This window comes from Sycon ciliatum, unplaced genomic scaffold, assembly GCF_964019385.1.
Source record: "Sycon ciliatum unplaced genomic scaffold, ocSycCili1.1 SCAFFOLD_1809, whole genome shotgun sequence".
Lineage (NCBI taxonomy): Eukaryota > Metazoa > Porifera > Calcarea > Leucosolenida > Sycettidae > Sycon > Sycon ciliatum.
The window spans coordinates 1-19,594 of record NW_027045065.1 but is presented as its reverse complement, the minus strand read 5'-3'; the positions used below and the strand labels follow the sequence as shown (position 1 = coordinate 19,594).

At 48.6% G+C, this 19,594-nt stretch overlaps 2 protein-coding genes and 1 long non-coding RNA gene across 3 annotated transcripts; 1 reads left to right on the top strand and 2 right to left on the bottom strand.

Annotated features, from left to right (window-relative positions):
• Positions 1-1,004: 1,004 nt before the first annotated feature.
• LOC135830842 (uncharacterized) lies at positions 1,005-3,723 on the bottom strand. The gene is made up of 3 exons (XR_010556118.1): positions 3,576-3,723; positions 2,294-2,394; positions 1,005-1,416 (listed from the first exon to the last, which is right to left on the bottom strand). It is a non-coding gene; the product is annotated as an uncharacterized LOC135830842 (long non-coding RNA).
• Positions 3,724-6,429: 2,706 nt separating this feature from the next.
• Positions 6,430-11,076, bottom strand: LOC135830839 (uncharacterized). The gene is made up of 2 exons (XM_065343043.1): positions 8,726-11,076; positions 6,430-7,734 (listed from the first exon to the last, which is right to left on the bottom strand). Exons 1-2 carry the CDS (start codon positions 10,816-10,818, stop codon positions 7,122-7,124), a joined length of 2,706 nt encoding a protein of 901 aa, XP_065199115.1. The 5' UTR covers positions 10,819-11,076; the 3' UTR covers positions 6,430-7,121.
• Positions 11,077-11,601: 525 nt separating this feature from the next.
• On the top strand, positions 11,602-19,094 carry LOC135830838 (mucin-5AC-like; the record flags this gene model as incomplete). Its single annotated transcript, XM_065343042.1, is given in 6 exon segments — positions 11,602-11,957; positions 13,457-14,491; positions 15,255-15,318; positions 16,218-16,479; positions 17,501-18,170; positions 19,063-19,094. Coding segments are annotated over 6 exon segments (2,070 nt in total), but the record flags the coding sequence as incomplete, so codon positions are not given.
• Between the last annotated feature and the right edge of the window lie 500 nt (positions 19,095-19,594).

Genomic DNA, 19,594 nt, shown 5'->3' with positions numbered 1-19,594 from the left:
GGCATAATATGGCATAATTTGCGGTAAATATGCGGTGAATATGCGGTGAATAATACTGATGTGCGGCAATTTTTAGCGAGTATGTAGTGAAATCAATCAGTTACAGTCTCTGGTGTAAGCACTCGTCATATTTGAGCAAAACGCCGCCGCGATGAGACGCTGCTGACCGAACAGTGCACTGTGTGTACGTGTAATGCAACAAAAAAGTTCAAAAAACGCGGGAAAATCGCGGAAAACGCGGTCTTTTAAAAAATCGCAAAAAACGCGGCCGCGGAATCGCAATTTTCCCCGGGTACAGTTTGTTGTCATGTACGAGTGCTACTCCCTTGCAGGCGATGCGCCGTTTTGCGAAAAGTCGACGTTTAGAGGTAGTTTTATTATCCCAAATGCCAAAGCGCGGGAAAATTCAAATGCAAACAGCTGCATTTTGGAGACGTATTTTTTATCGACAGTCGGGCAGTCAATGCCAATTTTCTCAAGAAGAAGAGTATTCAGAGGCATTGTTGTGCATTTTCCGTTGATACTATACGTGTGCCCTAGTGTTTGCATGAGCGAGGGTGGTGGTTTTGCAAAACCGTTCGCATGGCGGGCGGGTTTGTAAGAAGAAAGGCTTCAGCCATTGACGAGCGACGAGAAGCCTGTCATTTCGTGCCATTTGAGTTAGCAGTAGCACCGGACAATACTGACACATGTCTGCGGCAGCAAACATAGTGTACTAACGGATCAAAAACAGCCACAATGTGTGTCACTGCGGAAACGGGCTGTAGAGGTGCATTTGCAAAGCTGCTGATTTTCATCGTCTTTCCATGCACAGGGTACGTATCATGCCCTTGGCATAGGCCAAAGCACGAAAGCTTTAGCTGGACACCACCCACAATCTCCACGTGGGTCCCAGTGTACCTGCTGCTGCCGATGAGAACCGCCCTATAAGCGGTTTACCCACCCGTGTGTCCTCAATACGACTGAGAATACATCAGAAGTACGCCATAAGCATTGGAAACCTGTACAGTTGAATCCAATTTCGACCAGAATGACTGTATTGGTTGGAAATGCATTGCACCATTCCACTGAAACGTTAACACACAAGAACAGGAAAAGGATGTAACAGAAAACGAAAGAATGTAACACAAAAGATAATCCCAAACCAGCGGAAAAAAAGAACGTGGGAAGAAAAGCACTGTGGCTGGTGTAGGAAGCAAATACTGCAAATACTAGGCTAAACGGGAAGTACCAAATTATGTGGTTGTTGAGCATCTCAGAGTCGACAAAGGGATAACGGAATGAGAGAGACCGACTATTTTTTGTCAAAACTGTCACAAGCCAGCAGCTGGTGATTGTTGAGGAAGGTAGTTACACCACACTGACCGACACCACTGCTGTGGGTAATGATTACGTGCATCGATCATTGTGCAGCACCTGGCAGCAATAAACCAGACAAAGCAGTACAATACCATGCAGAAGATGAAATGCTTGACGGAGTATAAGTAGTAGCAGACAAACTGTTACACAATGGAGCAACATTATTTGCTATTAAAATGGCATAAATATATTATTACTTTGACGAATACCCGACACATAACATTCCCGCTACAAGCATTACTAACTCTACCGTCCCTGATGCAGGAGGGACTAGTAGCACACATTCCTACTGCATACCCCAAAGCTAAGAAAGGTGGCATCATGCTCATGTGAGCCGTTTGGGTACCACCCAAGCTCTGCACCAGGCTCTGTCCAGGTGCAGACACACAACCCTGGAGGACGAATGCAACCCCAAAACACGATGTAGTAAAGGGCAAGTCTATGGCCACAGCTGTCAAAGTTATCCACCAAATTGACCTACAGCAGGCCAATGTACAGTGGAGGAGAGTACCGAGAAACTAAGAATAAAGGACTTATTGCCTGTTTGTCAGACTATCCACCCCAAGCTATGGTCATGAGGGTGGACAATATTGGATGGTGACAATTCCACCTCGCTCTCGTTTTCTCCCCTGGAATGAAGCTTCACACACATACCTGTAGTACCTGTGGTGTCTACAAGTAGTATAAACAGTCCTTCACTTACTCCACTGCTTTCTATAAAAGCCTGTCTTATGCAGAAGCCTGTTCTGAACACAAGCCTGAGTTCCAAGATAGGCAATTAGCACAATAGTGTGGATTTTGCATCGGCAACCATAAAAAGTTTGGTTTGACTACAAACATAATGCAACATAATGTAAATAGAGGCCTAGCCACCACACCGGCTTCTACAGAAATACGCCTGGCTTTCATAAACGACATTACAGTAAGCACTCACCCACTTCAGTTGGTGCTTGCAGACGTGTTAGACACATACAGCCAGTCAAGTACACTTGCAGGGATCTTTTCTCAATGGGGAGTAACGGCTGGCCATAATACCTACAATACATACAGAATGACAATGGTGAACATAGCAAAAGGGAAAGGCATTCAAGACCTGCAGCTCCATGTATACATGCCGAGTGTAAGCGTGGTGTCTGTGGACAAAATCGACAAAGAGGTACCCTGGCAACAAAATGTAGTGCCAGGATGCCAGCAGAAGGCTACGTGGCACACCAGTCCAACATGTAAATCAACTACCATCCAGTTGTCACATTAGAGCCCAATTGTTGAAGTTCCACGGCCATTTGCCTGCCACATGCCAATCACAAGCACTGAGGAAGAAACTGAGACAAAGCGACGTCGAAGCAAAACACTAACACAGACAGGCGGGTTCCCCACACAGTGAAACTTCAGTATAAAGTACTAGTAGTACCAAGAGTCCATGACGTCAAGAGTATGCGACTGCACGCGGGTTCTGGCACTGCGCTCGGCCCACATTACGTATCCACGAACTGGGGAATCAGCCCATAGTCCGCAAATCAGAGTTGCACGCTTGTGGGTTGTGGGGTTGGGTTATGCAGACACCTGACAGTATGGATATACATGTAACATACTACGGGATATAAAGTACTTGTACTACAGTCAGACCTCGCTTATCCGGTCCTCTTTTATCTGGATCCCTCGCCATCCGGAAGAAAATAGCTGGTTACATATTTACAGCATACGTGATGCATCCAACATAAACGGTGTTCGGTTATCCGGTTCCCTCGCCTATCCGGATGTTTTTGTGGAAAACAGATGTGTGCGGTTATGCGAGGTCTGACTGTATTATGCAGAACCTTGCACCATGCAATACGCTATATCGGTACAGACCAATTATTTGAAAGGTATTGGAGGTTTGCTATACAGTGTACTGAAGTATCACTGCGATGCTGAATTGCCAATACATGTACATACATGTAGTGGAACATGAAGCTGTACAACCAGTTGACGTGTATTTGTGTAACGGAATCTCAGCCATTCCGTTCCCCGGGACGCAGGACACAAAGGACAACGAAATCACACTACGACTGCAAGACTCAAAATGTGAACAAACATGTAATTTGATGGGGATCTTTCACCGAGGAGTCAGGTGATGGCGGTGCCGTAAAACCTACACGTGGAATTCAGCTGAACTGGAATTGTTGTCTCTGGAGTATTGCTTAATATAAGCAACAAATCTACTATCAACTACCCACCTCTTCAAGGTAGGGATGGTGAAGAACCAATGACCTAGTCATGGTGTGGGGCTCTGACAAACATCTTGCAGCAGTCAGACAGCCTGTCACAGGCCTGACAAAAGGCTGTGGGTGCAAGTCCTGCTGCAGGATCATACAATGCGAGTGCAAAAAAGCAAATCTGTTATGCAGGCCAGGGCTAAAATGCCACACTTTCAACAACACCTCCGCGAGGGAAGAATCCAACAGTTCCAGTAAGCAAAAAGTTGTTTAATTTGAGGAGACTGAAAAGCAAGAAACCAGCAACGAATTGGACCAAGATTGAGTCAATGTGCACACAGGTGATGCGTGCGTGTTATTGTTTACTGGAATTATGGCGTATATGCTAGAAACATGGAATGCACTACGAATTCTGACCTGAAATACACAAATATACACATTTGCCTGAGTTTCAATGAGCATGGATAGATGTGGAACACAATACTTCCACTGGAAATGGTGATATACCGGGAACACAATCCATCTGCTGCTAGATGGGCGAGAAACTATTGTAACCTGGGATATATTGAAACTTAGGTGTGATGAAATGTCACTTTCGTGGATTTTACACGTACCGTAAAGTACCGCCAGAGCGCCCCGTCTCGCGAGAGCGCCCCACCTTGATTTTACAGCCAGAGAAAGGAAAATCGTATGGCGGAGTGCAACGAAGTGTGTACGATGTGAGAATCTTAGTGTACTAAGGTCACACTTGGCAGGTTTTTGTGTGGAGCTTGTGTCAGCTTGAAGGTGCGGATTGACTGCAAAACGTGCAATATGTGTACAAGGTTCATGTCGTATGACCTACAGACAGCCGTCCACCTCCACAATACGACCACGAAAGGATGAGATGGTGGGGCGCTCTGGCGGTACTTTACGGTACAGTATTACAAAAAAATTCTTTCATTTCGTGCCATTTGAGTTAGCAGTAGGTCTGGACATAGACATGACCAAATCTTTACACAGGTTGGTTGGGACTATCTTTCTGCTATCTCGGATATTGTGTAAGATTTGATGGAGTCCATTACTGGCTGAATACCAAAGAAGGGAGGAAATTTCTACGACTGTACTGTAAGAAAACGACGACACGAAACTTCCCAATGGCTCAATAGCTGACCCCAAAAATATTACGGATTACTTTAGTACTTACTCAAGTCACATCGAATTCCTTATCGGCGGGCTCCAGGCTGTGAAACGCCTCCAGTGGGTCTGAAAGTTCGACAACGTCAGCAATTACTTCTTCACGGAATCGTCATCTTCACCTCTGCACAAAATGAGCTGACCGGGATAATAAAAAACGGCTTTTTTTCGCTCTGGCGCATCGACTGCTTGGCATGGCAGGCATCACATACATGTACTAGCAAGAGTACATAACCAAGAGTGTGCAACTGCCTGCACAACCTCTATGGCTATGCTGTGCTGCGACGGCAGAACTTCACATCACGTGACATGGTTCAAAAGGTTATGCTGGCAAACAGTGCAAAGCAGGGAGTAGTAAAATACAGGGAGGTGACACGCCACTAATCGTGATTTTTGATGGGTGCCTAGCGCCTCGCGCTTGGTTTTTTTTCTTTCGCAAAAAAAGATGATCTGCTGAATCAATCTTGAGTATTTGTCGAAGAACTAATTCCGTGAAAAGGTCTATCCATCTCATGGAACAGCATTTGTTTTGCTCTTGTGATACATCTGTGTCATCGTCATATGGAAAGGTACCACCCTTCCGAAAATCGTCCCGATCGACGGCATGGAGCAATAGAAGGAAGGTGATTTCCTTGAGAACAATACGTGTACGATTGGAGATGAAAAGCGAGTGCACAGATTTTGAAGTCGAAAAAATCTCTAGGACACCACACGATCGCCCCTAATTTCTCCTCAGTTGTGATCAACCAGTACTTCTCTACCTTCTTTGTGATGATGAGCATTTCATATTATGGTATGCTAGAGATTCGGGAGTTCACTTTTCGGAATGAAATGTTCCTAAGTTTGTCAAGGATTGAAATGCGGGCTACGTCGTCGTAAACAGCTTGTATCGACACAGGAAAAATCTACGGCACGCAGGGATATCTCGCAAAGTGATACCACTCTTGCTGGACTTCTATCCTGACATAGTGGTAGTTTGGTCGACTACCAAACTTTGTGAAGGCAGACAATTGTTGGAAATTCTCAGCGCTGAGTTTCTACGGGCTGCAGTAGGAGTCTCTTTGGCGGTAGGCATTTTACTACTCCCTGATCGAGAGAATCCTGATCCGCGCGCGTGTCTACACACTTCGGTACCCATAGTACCCCAATCTCACCCGCCGGGTGAAAACGGTGCTGAGGCAATCGTCAAACTGGCCGTACATGCTCGTGTCACCTCCCTGTATTTTACTACTCCCTGGTTGTACCCAAAGCTGGGCTGCGTACAACCCAGTATCTATCATGCACTAGAGTGCACGGGTTCATCACGTGATGTGAAGTGCTGCCGTCGCAGACCCCATAGCTGGAGTTGCACACTCTTGGGTTATGTAGTACTAGTACAATAATTATTGTACTTGTAACCAGGGAGTCATGAAGTACCGATATTAATATTTTTATGACTCCTTGCACATAACTATGATGAAGAGTGCTATGATTAGGAGTGGACAGGGGTGCTGGTGAGTGGTGACCATGCATCAGGGAGTTGTGGGTCTATACAACTCCCTGCCATGCATGCACTTGTGCAAGATGCTTAGAGCAGCGATAGGATCAGCACAAGTGAATGGACTAGTGAACACCAAGTCACCACTAATAGCCACTATTCGTGCAATGAGAACCACCACTTCTCTTCAGGGAAAACACATCCATAATAATGGTACTTGTATTAGTCTATCGATCGAGTCAGCGAAAATCATGTTATCAGCATCAGATCCGTGCGTACAGCGAAGATTCTGAAGCACTTCCTGTGCCGTTCATGAGCTGCTGCAGTGAGCTGACAGATATTGTAGAGAAAATAACTCGGCTAGCAGAGTAGAAGCATGCAATGATGCATGTTTGGCATTGTGAAAAGCTAACGTTCTATGGGAGGCCATGTATGTACCTAGGTAACTGCATTGGGAGGGAAATGCCAAAAATACAACTAACTTGAAGAAGACAGAATATCAATAAGGCAGTCTTCGAGCAGCTCTCTCCACTACAAAAATAATGTCTTCAAGACCTAACAGAGGTCTACAAGGAAGCGAAAAGTTTAAAAAAAATACAAAATATTTCGAAGTACCCAGCGCTAGAACACAGCCAATGGTCAGACAGAATAGCTTTGCAGTACGCCTGGATTTCATGATAGCACTAAAAGGATCAGTGGATGCACAGCACAAGAGTCAATAACTATCTCTGAGTATGGCACGGGTGAAAATGCGTGTGCGTGTGTGTGGGCGTGTGTACAAGCGCAATGCACCTGTATTTACATGCAGTGCAGTGGATATGAGGACGTGACAGTAATAATTAATAGGTCCGTTTCTTCGCTCAAACATTCACTAAAATCCAGATCGCTGAATTTCGGCCACAACATGTAACAATCTAATTGAGCTTGTGTTGGGCATTGGGGAACGACAGATTGGTTGTGTTGGAACGTGGACGGAAGGGTGGTGGTGCCTTGGACGGTGAAAAGGAGAAGGCGAATGGCTCCTGTATAGGATGCTTATTGGGAAACAAGTGGGATGAAAGCGCTCTGCCCTCCTGCACACTGAAGCGTGTGCTAAGCGAAGGGTGACTATTTTCCTTGCCCGGTGGTGCGCGGGGCGCCGGCTGCTTCAATTCTGCCCAGGCCTTACTTGTCCCGTGGTGTGGCTGTGCGGCCATCTGCTGCTGGCGGTACGCGTGGAACGACGGCGCCGACGAGGACGAGAACACGGACGTTTGCGAGACGGCCGACCCCCTGCGGCTGTCGTTGCTGTCCAGGGGCCGGCGGTTGCGACGGCGACTGCGCCGCTGCTGCAAGCCCGCCGCGCTGATGTACTTGCCGCCCTGGTCTATGAAGATAGGCTCGCAGCGCCCTCCTCCTCCCACTCCACCTCCTCCTTGCAGATCATCACCGCTACTATGAGCGCTGGAGGATGTAGGTAGTGGTTCTGATGTGACACGACTTGCCCCATAAGGGTCTACATGTTGATACGTGCCTGTCGACTTCACCCTAAAGGACAAGAAGTAATAAAAGATGAGGCACCAGCAAGCATTGTTAAAAGTTTCTATGAAAATGAACAGTACGCACTGTGCCAGGATTGTAAAACCACTAATAAACAGACACCCAGCGAAACTTCATAGGACATGAGTTTGCGGGTGAGTACTACTTAGTGTCGGTAGCACAAGGGATCCATTTGTTTTCACTGCGCTTGGCGTGTGTGTGTGTATGTGTGTGTGTGCGTGTGTGTGCGTACGTGTGTCAGGCTATCAGAGAAACATACTTGTAGGTCACAGATATTCAGGCATGTTCGTGTGTGGGTGGGGGGGGGGGGGGGGGGGTGGGGGGGTGATGGTGCACGCTGTACGATTTTGTAACTGAACTGTGTGCTAGCATACAATAGAACAGAGATCTGAGACCTGGTATTCGGAATTCCTGAGTGAGTTCGTAACAATTATCCACAAGAGTTCCTTATCCAAGTACATTGATCAAGCAACTGTGATACACATCTGTGCATTGACACTCTGGGGTACATTATCACGTGGAATGGTACCTATGATTAGAGTATGAATAAAACACGACTGCAGCCATTTGCGGGGCAACTTGTCCCATATTTGGCAGGTACAACCAGCTCTACACACACGTATACGCGTACCTACACGTGAGCATGACTGTACAGAGTCAGAGTACATGACCTTTTTTTGCACTGCAGGGCTGACATCTTACTAATGTGTGCGGCTGAAGCGGACTTGCCCTCACGAAAACAAACTGAGGGAAGATTACTAGTAATAATGCAAATCTCCCATTGCATGATGGCTCAGGAGAATGAAATAAATTTCTGAGCGGTACGCCTCCACTAATATTATTGGTCAAGTGCATGCATGCAACTGCATATTAGAACCTAACACTTTTTTTCCGGTACGAAGCCTCTTCTACGGGCAAAATTATTGTCATAAATAAACCAATACAATCATGTCATGAAAATACAAAACCAAACACTCACCTCTTTCTTGGTGGATAATCTGTGTTGGACGTCTCCTCGCACATTATTGATGAAGATTCAGATGGGTTGTTGCCATAGATGATATCTTCTGTGAACAGGCTGCCCTGCGGCGCAGGCTCCTTTGCCGGATCAGACAGAAAGCCCATGTCCTGGGCACTGCGTATGATGTGCATCACGTCCGTCTGCCGGTTAGTGTTATCTTTGACCGCGCGGTTACACACGGCCATGAACATCTTGCGGAAGTTTTCTTTCGCCGCCTTGTCCCCGCTGCCGTGGCCACTGGGCAACGCATACAGGACTGGCGGAGGTGGCAACTCGTCGATACTTGGTGAGCTGTAGGCATTAGTAGGGACCGCCGCTGCTATCTCCGAGAACACAGACTGCCTACTGACACGATCATAGTCACCGGAGTTGGTGTTGGGCGACTGGATCTGCGATAGAGGCTCACTGGCAACAGCATTGCTGTCGGCGTCGATGTTACTCTCTCCAATGCCGTCGGACGGCAAGACTTCCTGACCACAGCGTGACTGTATGCGCTGGTACACTGGACTGCAGCCTGAACGATCGGCGTCGGCGGGTGCCAGCTGGATGAAGGGACTGCGCAAGGATGCGTTCGACACGCCCATGTCATCCAGATCGGCACAACCAGTGCTGGCGCAGCCCGTGCTGGCGCCGAAGCAATCTGACGCGAAGCTGGAGTGAGAGAGCGCGTACGGTCGCTTGGTCAGCGAGCTCGACATGATGGCGTAGTCAGCGTCTCCGGTGGGAGACTGCTCGGATACGGCGGAGACAAAGCTGCACACCGGCTGAATGCCGGTTTGCGATGTCTGCTGCTCTTGCTGATGGTCGAGATGCTCTTGCTGACTGTCATGTTCCATCGTAGTGACCGTCAGAGGTGCAGCTGCCAGGTTATCACCTGAGTTTGTTGCTACCATGCATGGGATTATACGATTAGCCTGTCCAGCTGCTGACAGCGGAGGGGGCAGGCTGGGTAGAGGCTTTTGCAGGTCGCCAATTGGCAACATACCCGCAATTCTGCCCGCCGATGTAGATGGCAGAACTTTCGCCTGGTCTATGGACTTCCTGTTTTCTAACAGCGAATGGTCCAGTCCCAGAGCCTCCATGGACGTTTTCTGGCCGAGCACACGCTTTGCCGGCTGAGAGTAAGTGTCACGAGTGTCAAGATCTGCACTATGCTGCTCGGATTCGTTTTCCGATCCTTTCTTCACTCGACTGCCTATTCTGGACGTGATTTGCTTGGCAAAGCTGAACGACCTCTGCTGCCGTACATCCGTGATTCCCAGCTGCATGAAACGCTTGCGTTTCCGCGGCGTAGATAGAATGCCTTTGGCCCGGCTTCTTGCTTCTGAATCTGTCATCGCTGACACAGCTGCTGGGCTGGCTGCTGCCAGTGCAGCTTGTTGCACTGAGCAAGGTGCTGCTGGAACTGCTGTGGCGCTGTGCGGTAAATCCACCATAGCTACACTTTGCAGCATCGGGGCAACGCTTCTGTCCATCTGGGCGGCGTGGCTTTGCAATGGCGGAGAGAACCGTGCGGAAAGCTGAGAGATTGCACTGTCCATGCGGTCAATCTTCGCGTGCATTCCTTCCATTTGAGCGTAAACCTTTTGCAGCAGATCGCTTATGCTGTGCGTGTCCATGTTCACAGCACACCTGTCTGCTAACTGTGTTGCAGGACTGTTGGCGGTTGTACAGTCTTCAGCCGCTCCTAGGTGCATTCTGAGCTGATTGAGGACGTCCTGGTGGTGTGAAGCTGAGTTGTCCATACTCGCAAGCCCTCTCTGGGGCTTATCTCCGGTAACACTACTGCTAGTGGTGTTGGTCCGGTCTTCATCAACTGTGTTTCTTCTCGCCAGCTCTGCTTTCTTGCTGCTGCTGTGCAAGGGCGATGCGGCTATCGCGGCGATTCGGGAAACCAGGTGTCGCGGCGCCCGGCCTGGCGTTCTCACCAGTGTGCGGGGCGAAGAGGATTCACTGCAGTTTTGCTGTGCAGTCGAGGCGGTGTGCTGCTGAAGAGACGAGGGCAGCTGGCCTCCATCTTGGTGATCTGTGATTGAAGCAATCAGATCCATCCCCGGCACAGCGTAGGAAAGCGAGCTGGCTGAACGTGATTTAGGGAAGAGCAGCAGCAGAATTGCTCCAACACTACAGTGCCTGCAACTGTCATGTAATACCCCAACAGCAAGAAGACGTCCAGCAGTCCTGGCCTCTCAAGCAGGCAACGGCCGTACAACTACCAGCTGAATGATCAAATGCATCAAGACAGCCAAGAAGATCCTTTGACTGCTCTGCAGAATTCACCACGAACGTCCAGACACCCGTTCAGCAACACGAACATGCCATTCTTCGGATAGAAAACGGAAACCACCAAGAAAAACAGCAAACTGCCTTTGCGGGTAAATTTTGAAAATAATGCCTTGGAAACGGGCCATGACCATGACAATTTTCGTTATCGCTTTTATCTGACACACCGGGCCCGGCCGGGCCCCGGGGGCCGGTGCAGCTGTCCCTGGCCCTGATGAGCGCGTGCGCGCGGGGGGGGGGGCGGGGGGCGCGGGCGTATCATCAGATCCCAGATCGGGGAGCTGGAGGGTAGGGGGTATCTCCTGAAAATACCCATGGGGCCATGCTTCTGATCGCCGTGTGATCGGCCTGCATGCTTGGAGTTGGACTGTGCTGGTCCGCTGCTAGCATGCTGGAGTGACGTTGAACTGGAGCTGCATTCGATCTCTGCGAAGTGCGATCTGAAATCATCGCCATATCGGGCATATGCGCATCGACGTCTCAAATCTTGCTGTTTTTGTAGTTTCTTTGCATCGCGATCAACGACGTCCAAACTCGGCAAAAAGGTACGTCCGCGTCCGTGCACTGACTGCATGACTCGTAGTGCAGCTGGCAACCAGATCGTTGAACGATTTTTGTTGTCAATTCCTTTTTCTGCTTTGTTTTGGAGGCATCCACGAGTGGAAAGTCACAACAGTTACATGATTGTACATGTATGTAGAGTTCGTATCCTGCAGAGATTTGTTGAACGCAATGAAGCAGTGAATTCCTTCTCTCGCCTGGACATAATTGGGTAGTCAGTTCCCATTTAGCTGACCTGGCTGTGGAACACTGATTTATGGGTTTGAAAATGCAAGTAGGTGTGTAATCAATTTCGCTCTTCTGGTCAACTGGAGGGTGTGATGTGCTGGTTTCCCTATCATGAGTGGTGAGTCGTTCGTTACATGCTATGCCGAATATTGCATCCAAGTAAAAGGTTGTGGCTACTGCAATTTGCACTGCATCTGGTCTGATCAATTCCTGCTGAATTATTCTCTGTGAAGATTGTTTCTTTGTCGTGGAGTAGTAAGCAAGGAGTTTATAACGCCAATAGGAATGAAGTTGGTTTCCCATCGTATCCCGTTTTGCATGTATTTGGACTGCTAGGCGTGGAGAGCCTGTATGCCTGAGAAAGTTTCCAATTCCATTTCTGGTTACTGCCGGATGTACAAACCCAAACTCTTGGCAAATCGTATTAGAGAGCTTTGCAGCCACGGTCAAATCATAGCTTTGATTGAGTCTGTTCCCATTTTGGTTCCGCATTTCTCTACTCTCAGCCCACTCTTGCGTTGTCCTGTTTTCAAATGGGGAAAGGCTCACAAGAAGGAGGTCTTCGAATATTTTAGTACTACATGTATAAGAGAAATTGAATTATAGCTTTCTCAACACTTGTAAATCGAATTTGGGAACTAACTTTACAGAGACAAATTTTACAAGGCATTCTTCCTGCCATCATTGCATATTGAATGCAAGTCCGACCATCACATTTATATTGAACCTAGCAATGGAGCCTTTGGACTTGATTTGAACTGCAGACTTTCTCACCATTTATGCCATGCTTTTCGTACCACAACTCGGTCGTGCGTGTTGCTGTAATGCTCTTTTGGATGAAACATTTCCATTGTACATGTACATGTCTAGAGCAAGTCACAGTTGCTGTGTACATTAAATAGCCAGCGGATAGCGGCTTTGATTTGCTCATATTAGTAAATCAAGTGTTTTCGTTTGAAACTTTTCGTAACCAGTACGGTCAAGAGTAGATAAACAAGAGTGTGCAACTCGCGGATGGGTAGGCCCACGGCGGAATTTTTTTGTTGACGTAATCTTTTCGACAACGCACACGCTACGAGTCTTTCGGAAAGTTTTCCCTCGTGCTCTTGTCCGGGCTTTACACTACAAGGTCGGTGCCCAGCACGTGCTCTCACACTGCTCTGTGGCAAAATGCGCGTTTCTCTGAAAAAAGGTGACGTCAACAAATAATTCCGCTGTGGGCGGGGGTATCTGCAGATTGTGCAGGAGAGATCCGGAGTTGCACACTCTTGTTTATCTACTCTTGGTACGGTGTATAGATGGTTGCGTCTTTGGCGATATTTGGGGAATCTTGTGTTGAAGGCACAGTAAGAGCTCATGCTTTCCCCGCCGACTTGATTTTGACACTTGACTCTGACTGCCAAACAGAGCATACGAAAGAAAAGGCCCATCACACCGACAACTTTGCAAACCTCCAAGAAAGCACTACTTCCTGATCAGTGCAAAGCATCAGCGCCCATATAGAAAACATCATGCCATTGTCGTAAACAGGCCCAGTTATTTTTTTATCAACTGGTTATGATGAATGCAATCTTGACCCCATTCCTGATCTTATGCTTGTCTTGTTGTGGTGTGCAGGTACGTACACTAGCATTGGGAACCCATCATCCAACACAGCCATGTGGCAAATGAATTTCGATGAAGCTGGCTTTGCCAGCGGGTTCTCAAATCAGCCATCTGGAGTGAGCACGGCAGCTTCAACCACGGCAGCTCCCAACTTCGCAAACTTTGATGCTCCAGGCCACACATCGTCGCCTGCCAACACCACCACTACATGGAACACCGAGTTGTCTGCTCCGAGTCCCAAGAATTCAGGTGGACAGTCACCATGGATGCGCCCTATGCCATCACCTTCCACCCAACGCTTGGATCAATCTGCAGCGACTCAGTCGAGTGGGCTACCCTCTATTTCTACAACCGCACCTAAAGTCCATATCCGCAGTGCAGAGGAATGCGCTGCTAACCCTCCAGCGGCGTTTGGTGACCTGTGTAGTATCGCACCGCCTCCGCCTGTCAATGTTCGACAGAAGACATCTGTTGGCGAAGGTATTTCTCGGACGCGACCCGGAACAGAACGCAAATCGCGGATGCGTCGCCACTCTTCTATGGACGATTCCTCGTCGACAACAGATGGCAACACTGACCCCATGGCTAGCCTACACCAGCAAACGCCCAACACTCGGCACATGGTGTTGCCAGGTGCTATGTCCTTTGATCTCTCCAGTCCGTCAAGGACCGAGTCAGACACATCATCTCCCTGGAGTGCGGTTAATAACACAGCAGATGGGTCACGAATAACGCACTCTGAGTTGAGCCCTGCGCCCCGGTCAGACGCTGCTTCTTCCGTATCTCTATTAGATAGCAGCCTCCAGTCATCAGCCATCTCGATGCGAGAGACGCATTCGAACATCGGCCTATCAGCGCCCCTCATCCCGGACACTACCACCATCACACCTCCGCCTCTCCGACACCCAGCTCAAATGCAAGGTGATGGTCTCGAGCAGCAACAGCAACAGGAGCCGCCGAGCGATGACTGGACTATCTCGCAGCAGCAGCGAGAGTACTACGAGACCCAGTTCCGCAACCTTGCGGATAACCAAGAAGTGGTCACCGGTTAGTGTTCTACTTGCTCTCTCTTTCTCACTTTGTATCCATTCAAGCAGCGCGTGAACGCAAGCATTAACTTACCGTAAAGTACCGTTGATCCGCCCCCTCTCTAATTCCCGCCCCCTGTCGATTTTCTCCTTGTGAAGCGACTTCGCCGTATACAACGAAATACGATGTTGAACCGACGCATGCACTGCTGTACACAATACTTGCCAATCCAGGATCAAAATGTGCACAATTCAGCACATTGAGTCTGATCCTCTACGTTGTTGTACATCGTACTGCACTTGACAGCCTTGATCTAATTCCCGCCCCCTGCCGAAAACCCAGCTGGGAAGCGACATGGCGTGGGGGCGGATCAACGGTACTTTACGGTATTTACGGTGCTCCGGTGCTTGGCCGAGTGCGCACAGGATTGTCGTTCGTTCTAGAATTCCACGTTCACGTTTCACGTTTCCTGCGTTTCACATTATTATCTTGACGTGAATGTATGTGCACGGAATGTGTACGTAATTTATGTGCGCGGAATGTGTACGTTCAGGTGTATGTGCACGGAATGTGTACGTTCATGTGTATGTACACGGAATGTGTACGTAATTTATGTGCACGGAATGTGTACGTTCAGGTGTATGTGCACGGAATGTGTACGTTCAGGTGTGAACCTAGCACCCCAGGGTGAATGCGTTTTCGCCGTATTTCGGTGTCTGCTACTGTAGCATACACTGCTTTGTGCGTGATGTGGGCTATCTATTTATCCATTTGTTGTTAGGTGCCAAAGCAAGAGGCTTCTTCCTCAAGTCGCGCCTCCCCGCTCCTGAGCTTTCCCAGATCTGGTGAGTAATTCTAACTGCTTTCGTGGAGAAGTTAGTGTGCCACTTGGGAGTGGATTTGTTTTTTGGACTGAACCATAACTATGCTCATGGGCAGGGCATATGCATTTGCAGGTCAGCTACATGCACATGCATTGGCAACTGACTTCTTTCCTATTGAGCGGTGAGCATCTTGACTAGTTGAGCATTGCCTTGTCTTTTGCTTGGTCATGTTCTTGTCTTGGAAATAACCGACTGTTGTGGAACTAGGGATACTTAGCAGTCAGTTGTATGTTGGGGTGAAAGTTGGCACCGAGATCCCGAGTTCCAGTACTCTAATTTTCTCGCATCTCAAATCACATGATACAATCCTGATCGAACTATTGGCAGTCATTTTTCTCAGGTGTATTGGTTGGTGAGGCATTTGGGCTCTCTCTTCTTGTGCAAAAAAAGTTCACCACACAGTCTGCACATCAATATCTGCTGACTGCTGCCCTAAAACTGCAGATTTCTGTGGTAAATGCATGCAGTATGAACGAGTACTCTGATTTATTCCGAGTACAATTATTTTCAATTATTTTGTGAGAAAAATACCCGAGCGAGTGCTCGAATATTCGGTATAATTGTTTCACCTCTATAGTTGTATATACCAGTACATTGGCTAGACAGAGGGTGGTCAAGAGCCACGTTGTGTTACTGGCATCACCAATGGCTATGTTCGTTCTATGGAAATCCTGTCCAATTCGTATTCTTGCCGTCTTGATGTACCCGGATATGCTTTCGAATACCGACTTTGTTTTGCCTCGGTGGACATGGCTTGTATTCCAAGGTATCCAGAAAAATATTCTGGTTTTCTGAGTTCAACGTTCTTAGACTTCTTTCCATGCTCTCTCTCTCTCTCCCTCTCTCTGCTTGCTTTGCAGGAGACTGTCGGATGTGGATAACGATGGAGCACTGAATTCAATAGAGTTCTGCGTCGCCATGCAGCTGGTCTTTGCAAGGAGACGCGGTATTGATTTGCCCGACGCTCTACCACCGCCACTGGTTGCTTTCCACCGCGATTGTTCAGCAGCTACTTTAGCTCCACACGCCGTGCCGTCTCCCTCTCAGCTGCCACTTTTGAATCGAACACCGGATCCGAGTGATTCGGACAGCGATGATGAAGCTAATATCGTCACAGCTGCGGTAGGCCGAATTAGCTTCACTAATGACTAGTAGAGTATGTGTGCCCTCTGCTTGTCCATGTTCATGATTTGAACTATAGGCGACTTGATGTGGGCAAGAGTACTTGAGCCAGGGCGTACAGCTTGAGCAGGTTACAGTCGAAGTGTCACTTGCTTTACAGTAAGACCGCGCGCCAAAGAACTCTTAGGCAGTAAACTGGCACAAATTTAAGAACAATCCAGACTTTTTCACATGGCGTGGTTGTATTGTATGCTCTGCATGGTCGCGGAATAAGAACGAAACGACCAGCATGCGAGAACGTTAGAACAATGCTAGGCTGCGCCTTGAGCCCCTGCGTTCTTCGGCGCCCGGTCTTACTGTATGTCTGACATTGAAATGTTCTGATTTGGCAGTATTATGTACCTGCGCCAAGAGCCGTGCAGGTGTGCAGTGCCACACTGCCAATCATATAATAAGAATTATTATCGCCACTTCTATGATCCTTGAAGGGTGGTGGCGTTCCTACGGATGCGGAAAACTCGGCCTTCAGCTGAGTCTGACGCGAACCGTGAATTTTTTTGTATCATCTCATCAAAAGTTTCATGGGCACACCCTGCTATTCCGATCTCGTATGGAGAGGTGCAGACATTCTGGTTTATATACTCTTGCTGTGAATCAGTCTTCTGCTGGGCTCTATGAATGGAATCATCCACTTTCTGTGCATTTATCTAAAAATGAAGAGTTTGTGTGTGTGTGTGTGTGGTGTGTGCGCGCATGTATGTATGTGTTTGTGTGTGTGTGTGTGTGTGTGTGCGTGCGTGCGTGTGTTATGCACACATGCACACGCGCGCGCGCGCGCGCGCGCGCACACACACACACACACATACACACACACACACACACACAGAGGCCGCTGAACTGGAGATGCTCACTTCAGCTTGTGGTCAACTCCAGACCCTGCTTCACACATTGTCTTCGCTGTGCCTGTATGTGAACTGAAGTTCCTGTTGGTGTATCTCGGCTTGGTTTGTTACTGCTCTAGACTTCCACTGGCAGTGCGTGGCAAGGCTCAACCCTATCAACAGAAACAGATGGAAAACCGTCTTTGAAGCCTAAGCCAAGTCCTGCCGGCAAAGACCGACCTGTCTTGCCCAAACGACCGACTCAGCCTGACATTGCCTCTCCAAATCGATCGTCTGAACCTGGATCTCCGCACCACCGTTCAGCGGATGCTGACAGCCTGTCCTCGCTCAAGCCTGATCACAAAAAGCCAACGCGTCCTGCGAAGAGCGCCACTCTGGGGCGCGGTCCCGTGCAACCGCTGGACCGCTCCAGCACCGGCTGGTCGCAGGAAGCTGGTGATCTCATCGGGCGACAAGCAGCGCCCGAGCCCGCTCCGCGCGTTCCCAGGCGTGCCGTGAGCGGCCACCATCGCGGCGGCAGTGTTGGTGATCCTCGCTTAATGGCGAGTATCACCAGTGGCGACTTCCCGCCGCATGTACCCACCCGTGAAACGGTGTCCACTGGTAGTGATAATCGACCTTCACATTCCACTGTGGCTGAGCTTGGCAGTTTACTTGAGGGCAGAATGTCCGAAACCAGAGGTCACCCGGCTAAAGCAGAGGACTCTCCCAAGCACTCGTCGCTTGATGTTGCAGTTCACGAGGGTTCGGTTGCTGCAGCTGCTGCAGAACTGGCCCAAGCCCTGCAAGGTAAATGCTTCTGTGATATTTTTGAGCACCACTGTGGTATCCTCAGTGAGCGACAGCAGAAAGGAAAGAAAGTCGGACTCTTGCTTAGGGCTGCGGGACTGCTTGTGCAATAGTGGCATGTTGAGTTAAAAAAAAGTCACATTCTGTGGGTCCACGTGTGTTCTGTTCAATGAGGTTTGAGGATGACCAAGGGCCAAATAGTTGTGAGCTCACTTTCTCTGTGCTGCGCTGATGAGTCCACAAAGGACGAAACAGTCCTGTCCGCAGATTGCCCTCTGTGTTACATATACCATACTACGCCGGGGGCTACTATTTTTTCAATACCAATTTCGAGGAGGCTTCTATTCGAGAGGGGCTTTTATTGTTTCATTCCATACTGGTATTCCAATCGAATCTCTAAAACGTTCATATTCACAGCAACTCGGCCCCGAGTTAGTTTGCACACACTACATCGACCAGGACATGTACCAATAGGAACATGCACGAGATGTTTTTTTTGCAGACTTGACCTTCATACACGGCACTACCTGGTCACCCCATGCTTTGCGAATAGTAGTCCGGGCTTCTGTTCGAGAGGGGCTTGTATTTTTTCAAACAGTCCTTGTAAAGTAAAGTTTGCACGTCCGCGTTACCACCGGCTATACAATTGCGTTGAAAAACACAACCAGCTTAGTACAACCCTTGTAGGGGGCTTTTATTCGAGAGGGGCTTCTAATCAAGTGAGTACGGTAAATTCCTATTGTTGGTGGTGGTGGTGGTGGTGGTGGTTGTTTTACTTCCGTGTCGCCAGAGGTTCTACCTCCGTGGGCTTCATCGGAACATTTATTTATTTTAACTGTGCTTGGAATCTACTGAAGTATGTTTTGCTGTTGCTGTGTATGCTTGTTTCCAGGTCCACCCACGATTCGCGCAGGTACAACGCCGGTGAGTCGTGCTGCTGCATATTGTACTCTATCTCCCTCTTGTTGTATCTTTCCTCAGTGTGTACTCTCTTCGCCGAATACTTTGCCAGGTGGATATCTTGTGAGAATGCACCCTAATCAATGACAAACACTTCGTGGTCAGTATGCCGTGTGCACGGCCTGTAACCTCGTCATTGCTAGCCATCTCCATCTTGGTGCACTACACGTCTGCTTGAAACTTACTCAATCGGTGGACAGTACTGCTTCGTTCTTTGTAGACTCATCAGCGCACTAGGGGCGTGTTCATCTGGGGTGATCTGAGAGCAGAACAAGCACATGGAGCAGTGCGAGCAGTCAGTTCTGAGGCGAATGCGATGGAGCACGCAGAGCAGTTTCTGTGACGTTGACATAGAAATCATGGTGCCTGAGTTCATCATTTTTCCATTTTGCGGGGGGGGGGGGGGATTAGGGGTGTCGACGAGTAGTAGGGCACCCGTGCTACCCGTAATTTGATCGGGTAGT

Excerpts from the sequence above, each read along its gene's own strand:
- LOC135830839 (XM_065343043.1), bottom strand. The coding sequence starts at position 10,818 with ATGGATCTGATTGCTTCAATCACAGATCACCAAGATGGAGGCCAGCTG. Across the intron at positions 7,735-8,725 it reads GATTATCCACCAAGAAAGAG|GGTGAAGTCGACAGGCACGT; the intron begins GTGAGTGTTTGG and ends CTTGTCCTTTAG.